General features: G+C 39.3%; 1 protein-coding gene across 2 annotated transcripts in view; it reads right to left on the minus strand.

Annotated features, from left to right (window-relative positions):
• Window positions 1-22,520, minus strand: part of TESK2 (testis associated actin remodelling kinase 2) — an 84,445-nt gene that overhangs the window by 37,224 nt on the left and 24,701 nt on the right. For both annotated transcript variants that reach the window (XM_055724451.1, XM_055724450.1), the window contains exons 3-4: window positions 17,389-17,510; window positions 7,696-7,744 (exon numbers count right to left, since the gene is read on the minus strand). In XM_055724451.1, coding sequence (XP_055580426.1) covers window positions 7,696-7,744; window positions 17,389-17,510 — 171 coding nt within the window. The remainder of the gene's footprint in view (window positions 1-7,695; window positions 7,745-17,388; window positions 17,511-22,520) is intronic.

A 22,520-nucleotide genomic window follows, 5' to 3' on the forward strand; every position in this document is an offset into this window, starting at 1 on the left:
TAGATATTTCAAAGCGTCGACTAAATGCTTGCAAAATATTTCTGCAGTGAGGTAACTGTTTTTTCTCAAGAATAGAAACAAAGCAATATGCAGTTAGTGAACAGTCCTAACAGACATCTTATGTGATACATTCATTCTATTTTAGTGCTGGAAAAAACAGTTGCAATGAAATGGAATGATTTCTCACCTTTTACATTAAAGACTAGCCTAGTCTTCCTAAGACCAGAGTTATTTCCCTGCTCTGTTTTAAACCCTACTGCTGCTGCCATGACCCCTACTCTTCTCCTCAGGTCTCACAGAGAACTTCTCACACAGTCCTCAGCCATTAAGGGAGGGGGCAACTACTGTGGCATCAGACAAGGTTACTGTTACTCTTCTCTAGAAGTCAAATCCCTGGGGTCCAGATGAATGGTTTTCTCTTGACCCTGAAAGCAAGTACATGCAAGGACGGCCTGACTCTTAATGACTCCTGTAAGGGTAAAGCTAATGAACCCAAACCACCAAATTAACAGAGGAATTAACAGATGTGTGCTGGCTGGACTTCCAGTCCTACAACAAAAGCAGCAAAAGGAGCAAGCAAATAACAGCAATAGATACTCTAGTTTTATAATCCATACATCCCTGGAATTAAATATACTCAGTTCTAATACTGAAGCCCATACCAGGAGCAGTACAAAGGAACCATACTAACAGAGGACCTGATGCCTCTGAGATACTTTTGGGTAAGGCTAAATTTCCACTTCTGGTACTTGGGTTTTATACCTCCCAAGGCCCACAATGCCTCTACACTTCCCAGCACTAGAACCAGTGCAGCACCACTGAAAGAACTCCTCTTCTTCCTGTTCCCAGGGAAGCAAATAAAACGAAGCCATAGCTTTAATGAATACTATGAAAAATATCTGAACTAAAGGCAAAAAGAATAACGCATGAAAGTAGAGATTTATTACAATATTAATCCACAAATCATGCTTTTCATTGGCTAAAAGTTCATAAGGATCAATTTAATCTGCAGAATTTTACACATACTTGGAGCTCTTACAAAGTTTAAACAGCAGTCCTTCTGCAGCATCCCACAGCCAGGAGGCATTTTAAAATGCCGGCTGCTGAAAATCATATGGAAGGCTTGGGGGTTTTATCCTTTGTCATCATAGCACATAAATCTTTTTTTTTTTTTAAGTTACTTCAAAGTAAATTCCATCTTTTTTACACTACTCTGCATCAAAAATCATTCTCACAAAAGGAAGATGTTTAGAATTAGCAGGTACATTCTCAGAGCTGTCAACAAAAACATCCAAGAGAAAGTTTGCACAGTGGCTCACTTCATTCCTCCATACAGTCACAGCAGTTGCCAGTTCCACAAGACCATAACGTAAATAACTTGACATGCTGCTGGAGACCTCCAATACGTCAAGGAAGATGCTTTATGTATGCAAATGAGACCAAGTTGGACGGGAATTAGGGACCAGATCCGGGGAGAGACAAAGGACCAAAACATCTCTAGAGTTTCCCCACCCCTTTGCTTTTTTGCTTTTCCTCTTGAGTTTTCTTTTTGCAATACTACAGTCAGAAAGACTATATGAAGTGCCTAAAGAAGATTTCAATAGGCAAGGGTAGCTAACGAAAAGCACAAGATATTAAGGAACACAAACTGATCTGGAAGCCTCTAATCAGTATGGCTTGACTGTACACATTGGGAATACCTAAACCTTTAATCTTACATGAAGTAAAGGGCTTCCCTAATAATTTTCTTTTTTTTTTTTTTTTGCTATAAATTGGATGGCAGTATCCAGCAGATGCATAACATTTTCTAACAGAATGAAGTTGAGAAGAGTCCTTTCATTTTTTTTAATTTTTTAATTGGTGCCACCTTTAACACAACTTTCATCTTCAGTTGTCTCAAAGCTCAGGCTAATCAACTTAGCACTGCAGCTATTCTCTTTTTTTGAGTGACAACTAACAGAGCCACCTTATCCAGGAACTACAACAGAGTTAAATACTTGCACTGCTAAACAAGTAAACCCAAAGTTATTCAAGCAATATGAATCACACTGGTCGAGTAACATTAGGGATTAGCAAGTGTTACAGGAGATGCAGGGGAGGAGGGAGCAGGAATGGTGCTCCAGGGTTTTTTAAAACTCTCCAAAGAGTGCAATTGCCATCTGGAAGGCAACGTATGCCTACAATTTTTGCTGTAGCATAAAGATTTTGAAGGAGACCTAAGTGATGTCTGTCTGGTTTTCTCCATTCCAAGACTCTCCTTAGAAAGGTGCCTAAGGACTGAGGGGAGGAAAAAAGAAAGAAGGTCAATTAAATATTTTTAATGGTAGATTCTGCTTCTGAAAGCTGTATATCAGAAGGACATTCTGGCTTGAAGAGCTTACTTCCCCTTCCTTGTAAAAGGATAATTTGGCACAACTGTAACAATTCTGAGAATTTTAAGATTTTCTTCCCAATCAGTACTATCTTCAAAAGTAAAAAAACCACCAAAAAAAAATCCCAAACACACACCAAAAAAAAAGGATGACCTTTGAAGGCCTGAAACTCCACTAAATGCATTTATAGTTTACTTACATTATTGTTATTGGGAGAAGCAGAGAAGGAAAGTTTTCAGTTGTCACAGAGGAGCTTATTGAAAAAAAGCCTCTCTTCAAAAGCCACAGGCTTTTTCATTAAGATGAGCTTTAGTAGTAGAAAGTGATACACTGGGTGGGGGTGGCAAAGTCTTTTCCAATTGCTACATAACAGCATTCTTGTCTTAAAACAATGGATTGTAGTTGATGGTAAAAACAGCAGTGTCAAATTCAGTGCAATATGTCAAAATTGTCCAATAGCCATTATCTTGCCCAAGATAAAAATTAACAAGTCTGGAAGGATTTCCGTAGTAAATTTGTTCCTGGGGTTTATGATACAGCTATAAAAAAACCCACAAATTAAACTGAAAATCTGCACAAGTTCAAAGAATTCTGTGGATTCTCTTAAAAAAAAAAAAAGTTAAAGCACCAGTCACGATTTTTCTTACAGCACTTTCTGCCACATACATCTGCATTAAACTCTGTTGTCCATACTACACGTGCCAGCATGCATTACTGCTGACAACGCCACTCTGAGCACCCAGGAAACGTTTTAGACTTCAAGGCACTTTCATGCACCTCTGCACAAAGCCCCTGCAAGGTGCAGTACGCGAGGCAGCTAATAAGGAGAACTCACTCACTGGGATGCACAGAAAGGCAGGCTCGCCCCTTAAAGTTATCTCACCATTGTTCCGATGCCACATATACAGGACCTTAAACCCAAGGCTGCCCAAGTGTACTCTTAGACCCAAGAAACACCTAATACCGCACCAGATACTTGGGATGGAATCAGAAGGACTTAACTTGGTAGGATGCCAGCACCTGCAAGAAGGCAGGCTGAAAGGCTGCAGGAGAGGCATGTCAGCCAGGCGGACAGCAGATCCAGCTGCCAGCTGAAACAATACTGTCTGCCCCTCCATCACAGACCGTGTGCTCCTATCACACTGCCACGGCCCTTCTCCCTGGCTCAGAAAGCTCCAGTGCATGTCAGATCCTGCACAAAGCAAGTAAAGCTACAGCTTCAGAATGTGGCAGCAGAGCATTTGTCCACTTTTTTACTATCATAAAGTATGAGTTAATAGCCATAAAACTTCTGTTGTAACAATTCATTATTGTTTTTGAAGCACTGCAATTTCAAGATATCCCAATCAACACATAATAACTCCCTTCCCCATCTTCTATACACATAGCTGTCAGGGTTTTCACTTCCTTCAAGAGGGAATTATCAAGCTGTATGACTCATTCTGTGCATATATATACATCTAATTATAACAAGATTTTAGCCTGAGCTCTCCTTAGAAATTCAGATAAACGTGTTTAACAGAGTTCAACAAATAATTTAAGATCCATAAAAAGATATTAAGTGGCTTTTATATGCTAGACTGCATGCTGTCTGCTTCAATGTAATAATATAGGCCTATAGAACCTGAAATGCACATACAAATTTGCTTCCCATCTAAAATGGGTGCTTGCATCCATTCCATGGTAAATGTGTCTGGGGTAAGATCATACGCTATTGCTATTAAGCCACGGCTGCTCCACACTAACTGGCTCACAACTTCATGTCCCCTGGAGTGTATGCTGTCTGCTAACCTCCTGGCAGTGGCTCAGATCTGGTCTCCGAATGCTCAGCAGGATAGCATGCTAACTGACACCAGAGCCTGTGCTAGTATGCAAGTTTCTCCAAGTCTGAGGATGCTGTGTGCCAGGAAATTAAGAAATGGAAGCAAACAGAGAGTTGTCAGATTAGGAAGGTGGCCGGAAAACAGAGAGGCACTTGAAGGAGAGGCTGAAATTAGGTTGGAGAGGCATGCAAGTACAGCAGGAAGCCCTGCAGATTCTTGTAGCTACAGAAACAAACCACTAGCTGCAGATTAGAGCTGAATACTGAGAAAGGAATACCCAGTTCCTGGCTTTCCAGAAAAAGAGCATAGCAATAACTCATCTGAGTGGTACACCTATCAAAGCATCTACTTCACTTCCCTTAAATGTTTCTTAACTAGGCGCTTGCAAGGATAGAAGTCTCTGCCAGCCTAAACCATTCTGTGACTCTAAGGATAGATACTGAACTACTTCAGAGGAGGCATATGCCATAGTTTCTGGCTTTAGCAGAACTTCAAAAACAATACTGGATTTTCAAAACTGATAAGACTGTGGATTCAGAACAAGGCCAAAGTCCCAGTGCAGCCTGTAATTAAACAATTCCATTCGTATTTGTCAAAAACCTCAAAACAAACAGAAACTGCTTCTTGCCCAACAGTTTTAAAAACAAAAGCCACTTGAGAGAGGACAATTACAGCAAAGTAAAGTGCTGCCAAAAGGGAAAAACCCAAGGCCTACATACCATCAACACCTTCATCAAGCAAAAAACCTGCTCGGCTATGCGTTTAGCCTCCCGTGGGTTTAAACGTGCAAGAAAAAAAATCTGTAACACTTTGGAATCTGCCTTCCAATAACAAAGTGCTGTATGTTACTAATGTAGCCCCTTAGAAGGCTTATAAAATCCTCAGGGCTCCTCTAACACCATTTGTGGTTGTTGCCCTGTGTGTTAATAGCACAGGAGGCTATTAAGTACAGATCATTTAAATCCATTCACCAAACATTTGCCACAAGTTCTCAACTTCTTCTGTCATGAAAACATACACATACAAAAAAACACAGTTTCCCATCGTGCCCTCAGACACAAGTTCCAAGTGATGCTGTATGCCTTTTACTTAAGCATATCATCAACTGTGCTCTCAAAACACAAGAAGGGATAATTAAGCTCCTTACAGAACAGGTCCAGCATAGGCTACTGCAAGAGAGGATTCTCCTTGCAGTGACTCAGTCACCTATTGAGCAACAAGCCTTTGAACCAACAGCGTCATCCCCAAAGAAGTGAAACCCTGGCAGAAATCCTCTGAGTGCTAGCATCACTAGCATCAGGCTAGTATCAATTATGTTGAGCACTGGAAGCTAGGAGACCAACTTTTTGGACCACAAGCTGACAAAAGCCACAAGACAGTGGCTGATTTGTTTATCCTCCTGGGCTATATTTGAACTAGTGATCCACCATCTCCATCTTACTAGTAACTCCTTCAGCTAGCCATTTCAGCCCCCTTCTCTAACCTCCAGAAGTCTTCTGAACTCAACTATTACTCCACACACACTTCAAGAGGAAAAATGCCATTACTGTTGCCAGAAAACACAACTAATTCCACCTGGAACACACACAGCTCTGAACTTTTAAAAGCTCTGTAAAACTAAAGAACAACTACTGTATTGCACAGAATTATGTGTGGATACCCTAGAACATCAACTTATGATGGCCTTCGGTTGTGGTTTTTTTTCTATTGAAGGTATTACATGTCCACCTTGGTCCACATAAGAAAACCAGTGATCACTACATGTACTTTTATAATATGTCCCTAAAACTATTGTGTTTCTCAAAGTTTTGCAGCAACCCTCTTCAGTCTAAAACCTTTCTTCTTTGGTCTCAAGATGCTTCAGGAATCTCTTCTGTTATTCTGAATTATAACTATAAAAAGTTATTCTTTGAACTCTTTCTTAGATTTATTTGCTTGCCAAGAACACAAAAATAGCTGAACAAAGCAAGCAGCTACAAAGTTAGTTCTCCATGAGGAAGCATCTGTGCTGGTTTCATTTTCTTGGCTTTCTGAGGGGGGGGATTTTTAAATGGCAAGCAACTGGGATGAAGGGGGGAAACAAATAAACCAACCAACCCAAAAAAACACACTGAGGAAGATCAGCTAAGATTTAGTACAGCGAAATGTTATAAAGCTCTATCTCTTCTAGGATGTATTAAGTGAGTGGAAGGGTCTGAAACCTTACAGTTTTAACTGATGAGGGGTCCAAAAGAAATTAGCAATAACGTTAGCAAAGCCTGCCTGCAAGAATTGATCAGCCATCTAATGTCAAATCTTAGAAGTTTCCTCTACCAAGCACAGGGCAGGGGGAAGATCAAATAAACTGTCCCACTCATATCAAAGGACACCTCATACATACTGTATCTTGAAATTTTTGAAAGTGTCTGTACCTTTGCTCTCACACTAGAAATATGGCCACTGTGAACTAGTGTGCATCACTCGAATAGTAGCTAGAACAAGAACTGCAGACCTGTCACCCCAGAAGGCGAAGAAATTCACTGCCCACATATATGCATCTTTGTCTCAGAGCTGCATATGAAAGCTATAGAAAGCGACAGCCACATGTATCCTGATAACTCCATACAGCTATCCAATCTTCTCATTTTACAGCAGTTCTTGGCAAGCATACCAGGAACCTGTTTTAATTGCTAACTAATAACATACTTGTCTTCCGGGGGTGGGAAAAGGGTTAATCTTTTAATTAAGCAGTTCCTACAAAATAGAAGTAAATATGAAACAGTACCTTTATAAACCATGAGTTTCTCCTCAATCTATACTCAAACTAAAACAGCAGGAAAACTATTTTCTTGATTTTGACTCAAAATGGGCAATGCTATTCCTGACAAGAGCATACACCCTTCTTGGTTTTCCTGAACAGTTTACAGGGGAATTAAACATACAACCCAGTAAAACCCAGTGGGAAGACTCACACGAATGGAAACTTCAGTTTCTCATTTGATACCTGTATCTTGGCCAGGGTATACGGGCAATGGAATAATTCCTTTTTATGGGACCCAGATTAAGCTGTGATCTTGATGGTATTCCAAATCAGGAAGTGGTAGGGACTGAATACACTAACACCACCCAGCTGAAACATCCCCAATTCACCTATGAAACATAGACACAACCAGAGGATAAGTAAGACTTAAATACAATGCAATGTCACTGAAACAATTAATATTTAGAAGCTCAACGGTAGTCCATGTCTCTCATTTAGAATATTATCAGTGAAATTTTATGTTCCTACTGTGATTTTTTTTATCCTAATAAGCACTTCCAACGAGAAAAGACATACAAGGGCTATGAGCAAAGTACAGTTCTGAGGCCTGATCCTGCAGTCTTCCCACTGCAATGCAAGCAGCATGTGATTAACTCACTAATCACCATAAAAGAAACTATCGCTCAAGGTGAACAGCCATTGCAGAATCTGGCCTGAGAACTGGTGCATATTCAGTATGTATATCATGAAATAGTCTTACCTCAGTAAGTGCGTGCAGCTGTCCTTGATGCACACAGACACCCATAAACCTACAAGAAACAAGAAAAGAAAAGTGGTTTGGGCTTTTTTCCCCCCCCCTCATTCATTTGTTTTTTTTCTTTAAAGAAACTAAGAGATTAAGTAGTACTGGATATGCCAAGAGAGAAGGAAAAAGAAAAAAAAAAAAAAAAAGTCAGCCTCACAGATATGGTACACCTCAAGGATGATTATTTAAACAGCACAAAATAAAATCATGTGTCTACACTACAATACAATTTGCATCAGCAGTTCCAAGAGAGCACAGGAGACAGCTCAAACTCAAGATGGAAAGTTCCTAATTTGACTATAGCAAAGGCCAGCATATAATGATTTACAGGAACAGCCTCAGAGTTCTGGTTTAAGGAAGTTTAAGCCAAGTAATCCACTGTTGATCTGCATAAACAGAAAATTACTTCCCTTTGCATTTTGCTGCCTAAGCATAAAGATGTTTCTTCCTATCCCATTCCTAACCACTCAGGAATATGAGGGCACATACGTGCAATATACTTCCCCTCCCCAACCCCCCCATTTCCAACACTTGGATTGAAGCAAGTTTCAACAGTATCCAGCGTACACATATCCCACAAAAGGTTACCTATGCTGCACAAGGTTCAGAATCATGCTGCTAATAGTAATGACTGTCACCCTCAATTTTTCTGGAAAGCAATAGAAAACGTGCCATACATTGAATATATGAGGAACAACTGAAAGCTCATTTTTACCACCGTACAAGCTGAACTTAAGTGACAAAATGCAAATTGATATTAATGGTAAATATCTTCCATGAGAAAATTCAGTAAAACTTAAATTGTAGGCACTTCAGAGCTCTCCCTGCACAGTTAAAGTTCTTTTTAGATTAATTAATTTCCATTTTTATCATTTAGATTTTGGTCTCAACAAGCAAAATCCACATTGTCTGTCACTTCCACAATGTTCAGAAATTTCCACTTTGCAAGCAAATTGTAGAAATGCGTGATTTCATTAAATGTGACTGGAATCTTGTAGAGAACAATTCGAAGGAAAAGGAGCTTTTATAACCTCAACCACTAGCAAATTTAAAAACAAAATTATGCAAGACATATGTAGTACTAGTTCAGCTAAGCTGCTTTTGAAGAAATGAATGATCCTCACTGTTCTCTTGTCTAACAGCTGACTGGTAAACTACAAGCAGCCAAAGAAAAATAATATAGGTAAGGTCCTTTGCATAAGCTTAGCTGTGGAAATCGGTTTTTATAACCAAAGAAGCAGGACTTGTACTTGAACAGCTATTGCCTGCTCTCACCTCAAACAATATTCCCTGAATTAAATATGCAAATTTTAATTTAAGAGATAGTGAAAATGCAGTTCCTTTTGTTTAATGAAAAACAATGGGACACAACCAGGTGTTCAGGGGAAAAGGAAGAAGGATTCTTTCAGATATGCCATCTACTCAAAACACTGCTGTTTGAGTTTCACTTCACACAGCAACTGCATATGAACAATTTTGTAAACAAGTTGACAAATTAAGCCTCCTGAGACTAAGAAATCCAGACTCTTACAGAGCTGAAAAATCTGTTTCTTCCTTAATGCAGCTCTGGAGCCTTTCAGAATGCTATCAGGCATGGTGTTAATAGCTTTATTCACAAACAAAAACTGAAAAAAAATCCAAAATATAAGTTCCACTATTAGACAACTTTTGAAAGTATTTTCTCTTTTATGAAACATGCTAATGACACAAGGTTAACCCAGTACTGCAGCGTTTCAATTCAACAAAAAATGAGGCTAAGTAATTGAAAGTAATAATGTTTTCATCTATATGTCAACTCTTCTTTTGTAAAGGTGTATTAAGTACTTTCATATTAGGAATTCACTGTATTTGACTTATTTCTAAAATATGAATGTGATTTAAGAATTTATCAAAATTTTGCCAAACTTTTCTTGTCTCATCTTTACCAATACGAAAAACAACACTGTCACCCAAAGACTGGTAGAATTTAACTTCTTCTGCCAACCTGTCTTGGTCAAGGGAAGTCTCAATGGAAACATTCATTACCTTTGTGAACCTACACTTAAGGAAGAAAAGACACACTGGCTCAGGTTACCAAGAGTAAGAGTTCAAGAATTCTTAAGCGTTTAGGGTTTCTACTGGGAAACAGACATACATCTCTAATTTTAAATCAGAAATTAAAACCAAAGCTCAATATCATGATCTCATGGAAGAAAGCTGGACATAAAGACACATTTATAACCCCCACGTATTTAGAAGTTATTACCCAGGAAAAGAGAAACCAGATACACTGATAAAGACAGAATTAATGAGTTTACAAGCAACATACTGAAACCATTTAAACTTTGTGTCAAGAAGCTCAGTTTTCAGACTCTGGAAAATAGATTGATATAATAGACCTCTAGTGATCCATATTCCTGGAAAACTTCTTCCTAGCTGCTGTATCAAGCAATAATAAGCCTCTTGGTTAAGCCAAGTACTGCTACAAAACACTGTTGGAAAACATTTTCACTAAAAGATAATACACACAGCTGCTACCAGGAAATACAATTACCAAGCAAGACTTCACATAAAATTTTACATTTCTGAGATTGCCCTAGATGAGAATGCAAGTTCTGTGGATAGGAAGCTGACATGCTGGTCCAGTACAGCTGAGATTATTCCTGTTGGCTAGACGCACTGTCTCCAGAGCCAAAATGCGCTTGTAGGTGAACATCAGCAGAATGTCTTGTCAGCCAAAGGTTACGTTTCCTATAAGCATTGCTAGTTGGCAGAAGCTTCAATGAGCCAGTCATCCACAAAACAGGAGACCACTTGCAGATTTCAGGAAGTTTATTTTCAAGACAGTGTATGTGGCCTTATCAGGAAAGCTGAAGCACTTCCAAAATCCTAACTAGCGGTTGGAAAAGTTTCCCCAGAAGCTGCAAATATGAAGGATGCTATTTGAGTCTACCCTATAAATACAATACAGAACACTTCCACCACAAAATGCTTTCTAACAAATGTCAGCAACGTTCAGATGTTGGAAGTCTCTTTCCATAAACCAGATTATTCCTCCGTCTGGAATATCTGCCCTCCTAGAAAAGAGCATGAGAAGGTACTCTGGATATTTCTTAGAGCCATTACCCAAACTTCTCTCAGTTCAGTGAGACTGCAAGGGAGAAAATTCTGGACGGGAAGGGGGAGACAAAGAACTGTAGCATCAGCCTGCAATCTTTGCCTTCTTGATAAATCAAGGAAAACTAATATCCAGATTATAAAGCCACTGCGGACATCTAGACACTGAACACATGCTTCCCATTAAAGGAAGTTCACTGGGACACATTTCTGTTCTGTGGATAAACCTGGGGCAGCTAGAGTCCAACATAATAAAAATCAATGCCCTCTGAAATCTACTGTTTGTATGAGAAAATTTGGCCATTTGATGATACATCAAACATAAAAAACAAACCAAACACACCAAGTCAAAAGTCTCTCCTATGAGCTCAGTAACACTAACAGAACCAAGGTCAAGATACACATACTTCATTGCACTGACTGTTGAAGAAGGGAGAGGGTGAGTAAGAATGTAAAGTCTGTGTTAAGACCCTCCCTAATGTTTTAGTCACCATGCTAGATTAAAAATGTATTTTAAATTTTCTACACTTGCATTTTGATTGTAGACATAGATGTAAGGCATTTAACAAAATACAGAAACTGTAACATATTATATACAACACATACAGCCTCTTTCCTGTCTTGTGCACAGCATTTCTAAAATACTCCTTTTTGATAACAACATCGCAGAGAGAGAAGTAAAAATATTTGTCTTTTCTGTTAAAACATTGCTCAATACAGGACAAAGGATGTTAAGAGACAAAAGCCATCCCTCTGCCTATTGTAACAAAGTCCATCACAAGTACTTTCACAAAAAGGAAGGTCTGAAAGGAGAAAACCGCACACAAAACAACCCTGGTACAGCATCCCAAGGGTACTAGATCTGTCTGAAAGGAGACTAAATCAAACTCTCCTTCAAAGTTCATGTAATGCGCACACTGCTTGCTTATTTGTGTGTGTGCACACACAAGAAGGTGGATTTAATCAATGAGTCAATCTGCCTGCACACTCTCTGCCAAACACGCAGCAATACCTCCAAGTACTCCCATGAGAGCACTTAAGACATGAGCTAAGGCTTTCTGTGTACACAGTGTTTCAAATGAAGTCCCCAAGGTACAGATCAAATAAAGAAATACTTTTTCATGCAAACAGTAGTGATATTAATGACTGAAATTCTATCTCAAAATTGAAGATACACTAATTTAAAAGACAGCACAGCAGATTGAGAGTCTGTGTTAGCATACCACTGCATTTGTGAAAATGAGAGAAACACACCTGTAAGACATTACCAGAATGAAAAGGTATCAGGTCTCTCAGGCTGCAGCCCTAAGGCTCCCAGCCTAGGACACAAGGACAGATTTCTTGAGTCCTTTCCAGCCTTATTTTCTTATTTTGATTTGGGTAAAAACTCACAACTATGGCAGCACAGCAGCATTCAGAGAAGCAGCAAAGCAGTAAAAAAATTTACAAGCATCTACCAGACCTTTCATAACCCTGGTACCAGATCTAACCCGTGCCTTGAACAGCATTGCACTTTAAATGGGACACAAGCTAATATGTGGCCGTGAAGAAATGCTCCCAACTGCTGTTTTCCTTAACCCCAGCAACTACAGTCTCGCCATGTATCAGCTAACCTGTACTAATGTGGCTATAGTAAACAACGCATGGTGCAAACCAGAACTCCACCTCACTTTCCCACTCCTGTTCTCACCATCTGTTTTGAGGAAGATGTGATAAAGCCAGCACATCCCACACCCAGGGCAGGGAGAAGTGTAGATCAGAGGTAGAAAAGCATTTTAGTTCTCTATGTTTAGCTTGCATGCAGGAGTGACATGGAGATTGGAGACGAGGTTGATGGTAGAAACACAGCAGAACACTCCATGAACACCATCAGTCTGCTTTTGCCCTGTCCACTCCTAAAATGTTCCTAAGCTGGTCCCTGGGGAAAAAAAGCAAAACAAAAGTAGCTCTTTCATACATAGCTTCTTATGATCACCTGACAGTGACTGAACAACAAGTTACGACATTACGGTTAACATTTACCCTGCCTCTGGAATCACAGGAAGCAAGAGGGAGGGAGACAAACAAAAACCCTCTAAACCCCTTTACTTTTTTCCATCATGCCAGTGTAGCTGCAAGAGCTGGAGTCTTCTATTCCAAAATATCCTTAAGAGACTGACAAAGAGGTTCCATTTTTGCCAAAATAATCCCTCTAATAGTTTCTCATTTTCTTGATGGAAAATGCATTAGAAAATATTTCTATATGTATATATATATATACACACTCATTGGAAAACGAGCGGAAGGCAGAGATTGTCCAGATGATCCGGAACCCACTGAAGCTCAAACAAGCAAGTGTGTGTGTGTGTTTGACCACTTGAATCTTTATGATGCTACCATAGGGACAGTATACTAACTGGGGACTTGGTAAGAGAAAACTAAGCTTTTCACTTACATCAGTCTTCTGATCAAGATGGATCTACATAGCAGGCCAAGAGCAGAATTTGAGCACGGAAATACTGAAATGAGTGGGGATATTTAAAGTTAGCCTTTCGCCCCATGCCCAGAAACATGTTATTTTTAAAGCCTGAATAACAAGATTTATATTTCACCAAGTATTAGAAGCAGAGAAACTGAACTGCCTTGACACAACTCCATCTGCTATAGTAGTACAGAAGTGTCACTATGGCAAAGAGCACAGACCTCTCTCTAGGTAATCTCTACCGAGCTAAGGAATGGAAGCAAGTCAGCAAGTACAGACAAACTCACACTCCAGAACAGTGATGGCAGGCTAGGAGATGAAACTCAAAAAGGTATCCATAACTGTGAAAATGAGCTGATATGTACAGCACAGAAGCAAAAGCAGTTTCTAGTAGTCAGCAATATTTATTATTCACATCAGTGCAAGTGATAGCAAAAAAACCAAGAATATTTGCAGTAACACCTTGACATTAACTGTGGGTACACTGGAATTGATAGCTTGTAAAAAGTTGCTACGTAGTTCAGAGCACTGGCAAAGAGATGGGGTTTTTAATCACCCAAAGGATAACAAGGATCTTTGGCTACTAGGAAAAGGAATCTCTTCTTTTCCATACTTCTTAGTCCATAGAAACGAGGGAAGAGTTCTAGGACAAAAATACTGATTCCGTTACAAATTTTAGGTACCAAAGCATCAAGTTGTTCAAAATCATAACCATGTACCCAGATTAAGGAAGATTTGGGTATACTACAATAAATGCATCATTGCTCAATCTGACATTCAGTTTCTAAAACATTAACTGACTGAACTGCATATGTTAAAATCTGAGAGCAGAATTTGGACACCATAAAGCCAGTATCTATCCAGTTTCATAAATTTCACAAGCCATTTGATAGCAGAGCACCTCACAGCCCTCTGCCTGCTACAATTAACCACTGCACAACATGATCTCAAAGTTTCAGCCTAAAAATCCACTATTATCCTTATAGGCAAACAACAGATCAGCACTAAGTAACTTGTTTACAGCGTAAGTCAAGGGTAGGTAGTCCTAGAGCCTGCAGAAGATGAAGCAGCTCAGATGTATACATTACATAAAATCAGAGTACATCAAGGCATGTGGAAGAGATCCAGTGACTAATCAATAAATAACTAAACTCAATACTAGTGACAAAACAGCTTACTTAGTAATAACAGAGGAAGAACTTCAAAGGACAGAAATTAAGTTAAGAACAGAATATTTAACAGCAAACTGAGGCAGCTCATAGTCCCTGGAAAGGAGAAGTTACACATTAGAACTTATTGCAAGAGGATCATTCCCTGTAAATACAATACAAGCTTAATTTCCAAAAATAAACCTAGAAAGTGTTTCAGCAGGAATATATTGTTGTAGTACATCTTCCTAGTGACATCTCAGCAATACTACTCCAGCTGCTCTTATTTGACAACACGTTTTCACCTCTAACCTCACTCTACTATAAAAGCAAGTTATTATCAAATATTACTTTAATGTGTTTCTAAAGTGGGAAATAGGTTCTAAATTAATTTTTACAACACTAGTAGAGAAGCACCAATGATTTCTAGGTTTCGGAAACAAATACAGATGTTTGCGTGCATGTGTGTGTAAATATACAGATATACGTAGACACATAGGCAGGTAACATTTAAAAAGGATAAAATCTTCTCCCAGATATAAAGGGACTGGGAACACTGCAGTAAGTGATTTTAAACCAAAAATAAAATGACACATAACTAACACACAAACCCACCAAGTTATCTCTTACAGGAAAAAAACAAACACTTTTATTGTGTGGTGCTATTCAATAAAATAATAGACTAAAACTAAATACAGTTTTCTCATTTGCATTTTCTGTAGGAATATCCTTGCCCCTTGCAGCAAGGGTATTTACCTAATACATCAGAAAAGGCAGTACTTCTTACCAGAGAACCAACCTCTCTTTGAAAAAGCCTCAAATCAAGCAATTAATAAAGCAAGTGTATTTACTCTTCAAAACAAATTATGAAAACATAAACCATTTCTACTTAATTAATTTATTTCTTATGTATTCACTCACAAGTGCTTAGTTGAGCACACGGGAGAAAAGAAAAGATTTCTCTGTCAATTCTTTTTCAATTTCTCTATCTCCATTCTATGTATTAATTGGGAGACCAAATGGAATTCCTTTTCTGCTTCATGCATAAATCAATATGTTCTTGTTCTTTCTTCAGGACCATCTGTGCAACACCGCTGCCTTCAAATTATTCATAGGCTCTAAGGCCAGAGGGGACAGGTATATCATGAGTATGGTCTCTTAAACATTGGACATTTAAATTTCAGCAATTGCTCAGAACTGAGCACGCTAACTTTTGTTCTCAGCAACACTTGTGTTAACTCCATTCAAGGGGAGGGGGGCAGGGTTACATTAAGCTGCAACTCAATGTTCTTTGCCTGTCAAACTATCTCTTTCCTACTTTCCCTCATCCCAACCCAAGTTAAATCCTTTACTTTGAAGAGTTGTAAAGCTAGATGTTTTTTAAAATAAGATTTACAAACCACACAACACTGATAAAGAAACCGATGAAGTATACTGTCACGATTTGACAATACCAATCCTATGAATGTTACTCTTTCCACAAACCTTACTAAAAATGCTGATGTATCAGTCCCCACCATATGCTGCTTATCCAAGGGTTCTGAGGGAAAGGAAGTGGTGGACAGGTATAAGAAAGCACTAATGGTCCAGAAACCTAAAAAGCCAGGTATCTGACATCTTTTTAAAACAAACAAACAAACAAAACAAAACAAAAAAAAAAAACAAAACAGAACAGACAGATGAGTTGCTGGGAACTCACCTCACCTTGGAGCAGAGAAAACAGACTAAGAATTCCAATTAGGGACAGATTACTACAACACTTGAATAAATACACTGCAATAAAACCAATACAGATTACTATAAGTAAAAAAATCTCTAAGTTCACAGGTTTTGGGGGTTTTAAGAAAAAAAATAACAGAAAATAGGCATGAATTAATGAATGCTCCCTACAGATAGTGCAAATGCTTCTGATAGTCTCCTCAAACACTGAAGGAAATGAACAAGATAATATTGTTACACATCAGCTGATGAAGACTAAATCAAGATTTCAAGGATCAGAAAAGTTGGTTATAAAGGATTTTAAGAATCAGTCCTATGTCTGTACTATTTAACAGTCCAGTGAAGAAGTGAAAATTAAGTTACTTAAAGTTCAGTGTCTCCAAAACTTTTCAGAAGTAGCTATACTGCCTGAGACTATCAAAATGGATCCCAGCTGTGCAACAGCAGTTTAGGAGAACCAGTTATTTGGTGCACTGTCATCACACCTTTAAACTTCTTACTGTTACGGCTTTAGCTAATTATGTTAATTGCTTGTCACATCATCATAAAGGAGTAACCAAGACTGAAAAGATTCAAGGAACAAGATACACATTGAAACATTTTGGATTTGCATCCAGTAATCTACTGCAAAACCAGAACTACCTTTTTCATTCCAAGAGTAGATAAATCAGGTTAGTTCAACCCTAGCTTCTTTTCTTCAGTCCTCCTTACCCCACCTTGCAATACTAGGAGAAGAAAACACTAAAAACTATAAAGCAGACCTAAAAATATGAGGAAGCTATGGCACTTTGCATTGTTCATCTGAGAGATTAGTAACCATAGATTATTTGAATGGTGCTAAATTTGCAATCATTTAAATTAATGAAGAGAAGCCAAATTTTACTCTTGATATTACTGTTGGACTTGATCTTAAAAGTGTTTTCCAGCCTAAATGAGTCTATGATTTTACTGATTCATCAGAAATATATAATATGAAAGCTTATTTTTCTCTGAAATAAAGTTACTCATTACTGGTAAACTCCAAATACCAAAATCATGTGGGTTTTCAGTTTGCTCAAGTCTTTACTTTCTCCCTCCCTTCTTCCACTAAATTAAAAGTGAATCCTAATACACTGACAACAGATACAGCTGTAATAAAAGATAAATAAATAAAAACTAGAAATAGGAAAGCTCTACTGAAGACAACCTATCCCTATGCAATTCAAAAAAAAAAAGCCAGTATACCTTAAGATGTTTGGATGTGAGAGTCTATTCATGAGTTGAACCTCTTTCAGCATATTTGCTCTGTTGCTGTTCAGTGTGTTCATCTTCAAAGCCATTACCTGGTCTGAAGTTCTGTGCCTTACCTATAGGATACAAGCAAAAAACAGTAAAGATATGAAATGCAAGACTGAAAAAACAGTAATGTTGTAGTACAACTATGTCGAGAACCTCCATGACAAACAACTTGATGTATACTTTGATTTCTGTAGTCTTTATCACACAGATCACTTTCTTTAAGCATACTATCCAAATATGAAAAGGTAGTTTGCTCTTCTTTTGCAACTGATGGTAACAGAGCTTGAGAAGTCAAAAAAAAAAAAGTTATCAGCTTCTTCGTACAAGTGAAGGAAGCCACTTACTTGTCCAGGGAGAGAAAGTTTCCTACTCCAAGACCTATGAAACCCACCTTCATTCCATCCATATCCCTCTTTTTTTCCCACTGCAATGGCTGGTGTCATTGTTCCACAGAACATGTTATGAGGACTTGCTGGTTACAGCTGCAGGGCAGATTTCAGAGGTATTCAATATCTACTTCAGAACCAAGACTACTAATCAGATTATAAATTCAATGGACAGAAAGCATTCATACCAACCCCAGCTGCAAAGCAGAGAGGTTACTGAACACGGTATCACCTAGTCTAGGATGTTAGTAGTGGCTGCAGAGTGTCAGCATGAAAAAAAGAGGATTTCTCTAGCAACTGTGCAGAAGCAGCACACCATTCAGTTACCTTCCCCAGTCAGAAATGCATGATTATGGCCATTTCTAACTTGATACTCCCAAACTAGCCCATCTGTCATCACGAAACAGACCAATATTATATAGATGTGTGCTACTATTAGAAAGGAGTTGTCACAATAGTGTAAGGCTTGCCAGTCCCTTGAATTTCCTTGCAGCTGGGCATTCCCACATGCATACTGGTAGTATTCATGGAAATTGTGTTCTTATTTGTATTGGGTCTGGCTGAGCCCCACAGCAGCCCTCACAGTGCTGTGCCTGTATCGGTAGCTAGAAAGGTGTTGGTAACACCCCCGTGTTTAGGTGACTGCTGAGCAGCGCTCGCACAGCATCAAGGCTGCCTCTCCAACTCCAGCCCGCCCAGTAGGCTGGGAGTGGGCAAGATCTGGGGAGGGGACATAGCCAGGACAGCTGGCCCAAAGTGACCAAAGGGATATTCCATACCATAGGACATCTGCTCAGATATAAAAGCTAAGAGAAAGGAGGAGGAAGGTGGGGGGGCTTTTGTTACTTATGACAGTCTTCCAGAGCACCCGCTACACATACTGGAAGCCCTGCTTCCCAGGAAGTGGTCAAACATCACCTGCTGATGGGAAGTAGAGAATAACACCTTTTGTTTTTCCTTTGCTTCCTCATACAGAACTTTTGCTATTGTTTCATTAAACTGTCTTTATCTTGACCCACAAGGGGTTTCCCCCCACCCACCCCCATCTTGTTCTCTCCCCCTGTTCAGCTGAGGAGGGGAGTGATTGAGCAGCTTGGTGAGCACCTGGCATCCAGCTAAGGTCAACCCACCACACCATTATTTTCTTCCTACATCAGCACCTGCAGCTCATAAACAGAAAACATGTAGTCCTTAAAGCCCTGAACTACCATCATGGTAAATTCATTCATGTTTATGGAGATTCAGTTAAAAGAGTCTGTGATGCAAGAATTTAAGACTGTCATCACCTTTCTAATTTAAAACAGAAATCTACTTTATGATGTAGGTCCATACAAGCTACCTATATTTTGAGCAATGGAAGCCTGCCTCCTTTTACTCCAGGAGACTGTGCTCATCTTTTCCAATAAAAGACTTCTTTAGCTGTGATAGCAAGTTCCAGAAAGAACAGCCGAACCCATGATAAGCAGATGCAAGAAGAAAGCTGGGTATGTTTTTTGCAGGTGAGGCGCACTGGTAGGTCTGAGGCAGCAAGTGATACCCATTTCCAAGTTCTATTTGTACACCACATCTGCAAGAACAAGGGGCACATTTCAGATAAACATTCTCACCTAGACACAAAGCCCCATGAATTCTGCACAGGGGTGGACTGGGAGGAAAGTGTCACATTTCAGATGCGTGCCTGGCTTAACACTTCTGAGTTGCCTATTCCTGTCCTAGTTTGAAGTATAGGGTAGCACTGGAAACACCAGTTAAGCGTGGTAAACAATATCGAGGGACTGAGTGAGTAGAAAAATAGCCCACAGATGTTTTGTCTCCTGCTTCCCCTCCTGCCCATGCACATGAGCTCCTCAGATGCCTCACCCACAGTCACCCAGTAATCCCAGAGTATAAAGGATCAGAAAGGAGGTAGAGAAGGATATAGAAACCAGCACTGAGCGTTGAAACCAACTGCAAGCTCATACGCATGGGACTCCTCCTTCCAGTGGCAATACTGGCTTTAAAATGAAACTGGTCGAACTACATCTTTCATGCACTGTAACAAGGTAATCTAGAATCCTTCTGCATACAACCTGTCTTGCCTGTTTGGCATGCTTATTGGTTTTAGGTGGGATGATTGCATGTTAAGTTGATGAGGTTTATTGTTACTTGTCAGGTTTCTTGTGTCTATTGTGTGCTTTCATTAATTTTTAATTTTACACAGCTTTTGCATACCCAGCCAATTTGAATAAACAAGCTAAGTTGGAGAGGTCAATGTCTATATACGGACTTATAAAACACCTATTTTAGTTATACATTACTTTTTTTTTACATAACTATTTTAGTTATACGTATACATAGTAGCAATGCTTTAGCTGAGGAACAAAAAAATTTTAAAAATTTTCACAGACTTAAAAGAATATTTGTTCCAACAATGCAAATTTAAACTAAAAAGAAAGAGGACAATTTAAAAGCTTTGAATCTATATACAGCAGCTAAATCAGCACACTTCCTCTGGGAGGAAAGTTAGGAATCTTGGGTGTTGTGGTAGAATAATTTGGGGTTTGCAGGGAATGGGAAAGAATTTGAAGGAACTTAGCTCCTACAGGCAGAGAGATGCTCTCAACAGCACTTCCTCAGAAATCAGCTTTCCGTTAACACAGAAGCTTCAAGGTCTGCCAACAGGGAATGAATTGAGGTAGAAGGTGAGCAGGAACTCACATGGAGTGTGGTCTTCAACGGTATTTGCCTTCTCATTAACTCTGCTAGCTACCTCTTAATTTCCTGCCCATTTGTATAATTCACTCTGTTCCATGCCAAAATTTCAAGTCCCTGTGCCTCAACTCTGAGGTAAAAGTACTTCTTCCTGATTCTTTGCCTTTTCCTTGTTCTGACTGCTCTTCTTGAGCTAGGGAAACACCAGAAAAGAGGCTAAGTTTCTGGGACACTGCCCCCTGCATGCTTCCTGGATTTTCAGGTCTGATACACAAGAGGAAGTGGTTAGCAACTTGCTTCCCAAAGGTCTGACTCTGCACAGTACTAACTCCACATCCACAGAAAACTGAGCCACTTTAGCAAAGACAGATTTTTCATCCTCCATTTCAGAAAGATATTCTGCAGTCTTTTCAGTCTTGATAAGACTGAACAAGGTTCTGTGGTGAAGTCTGGGGGGTTCTTCCTTCGTTTGTTTTATAAAATCATTTTCCCCCTGCTTAGAAATAGCTCAGATTGCCAGCATATATAGAATGTTCTGTCCATATAACTTGTTTCTAAACAGCACCCAACACTGTGCTATGTTTTGTTTCATTTCAAGGGACACCACAAGGTAATACCGGCATTTTTATTTGAACTTTAATATACTGTGCTGACGGAGGATCTAATCCTGCCGAATCTGATAGAACAGCAAATTACCTAATCAAACCAAAGGAGAGGTGGGAGAACAGGGACTCTTCCTTTCTCACTAGCAAGGGAGGAAGAAGCTGAACTGGAGGTGGGAGGGCATCTTCTCAAGAAGACAATACCCACTATTATGAATAAAATCAAATACCAGCTTATATATATTATGGAACACAATGCTAATCACTTTGATTATACATAAGGCTAATCGTGTTCTCTGAATTGGTGCTGGCGAACAGTATTTCCGTGACAGAAATGGACTGCCAAAAGGAACAGACAGGTCCTATCTTTAAGGTCCTGGTCAAGCTCCAGATCATCCACTCAGAAGGAGCTATCAGTTACACTACCCTCTGTGCCTACTTACCTGTCAGTCATACCCTAGACAAAATTCGAGTCTATTTTGGCATCCCTTGCCAAAACCCTGCCAAACTGTTTAGTTTTAATTCTTTGTCTCCTTCCAGGCCACTCTGTGCAATGAAAGGATGGAAGTGATGTTTCAACAACCTGACCACTCCAGAAGGAAAAACCAGCAAGTATTTTGGAAAGATTGCTGATCCAATTTAACATTTGTTTAAAAGGCAGTTTGCCTCAGGCATATGCCTGTATACTCAACATAAACAGGGATTCACTCATGCAATTCAAACCTTTCACTGATGCAACAGGCAGACTGCCTTAAAGCTTTCAAAGCTGTTGACATTATTATTAATTAGGGTTCCCTGCATATCAGAGCAAGTAACCTTTCAACGATGTCTGGGTGATCATGCCTCTGCTTAGAAATATTCTGATAATCCTACAGCTGTTTTCCCATGCTGCTTTGCACACGTTTCTCTCTTCTCAGTCTGCTTACCTATGTATCTCCATCTCTGAAGTCACAGTAACCAGATACTGCTTCTCTGTTTTATTGCTGGCAGGCAGTTAAACCATGCCTTTGCACTCTGATTCTTCTAGGATCAAAGTACTTTGTAAGTACTTTGACCTGGCTATGGCTAGCTGCATGGCCTGCCTGTTCACTGTGTCTCCAAATCATGTTCTGCTCCTGGACCTTACCCCTTCCTTTAGAAGAAAGCAAGAAATAGAGGAAGTCACACATCTAGATACAGAAATAATAGATTTGAAGGAAATCTCATAATAGTGGTGGAGCAGGGCTCACATTCAAAAGAACGAGCCATTATATAAATGCTGTATTGAGTTCACATGAGAAGTATCCTGCAAAACTGGTGGGCCTAAGAACTTCATAGCTACACAGCAAGCTGAAAATTTATTATTAAAAAAATAAATGTTGTTTAGATAATTATTTATTAAGTCATTTAGATATGTCAG

The sequence above is a fragment of the Falco cherrug genome, chromosome 12, assembly GCF_023634085.1.
Source record: "Falco cherrug isolate bFalChe1 chromosome 12, bFalChe1.pri, whole genome shotgun sequence".
Taxonomy (NCBI): Eukaryota; Metazoa; Chordata; class Aves; order Falconiformes; family Falconidae; genus Falco; species Falco cherrug.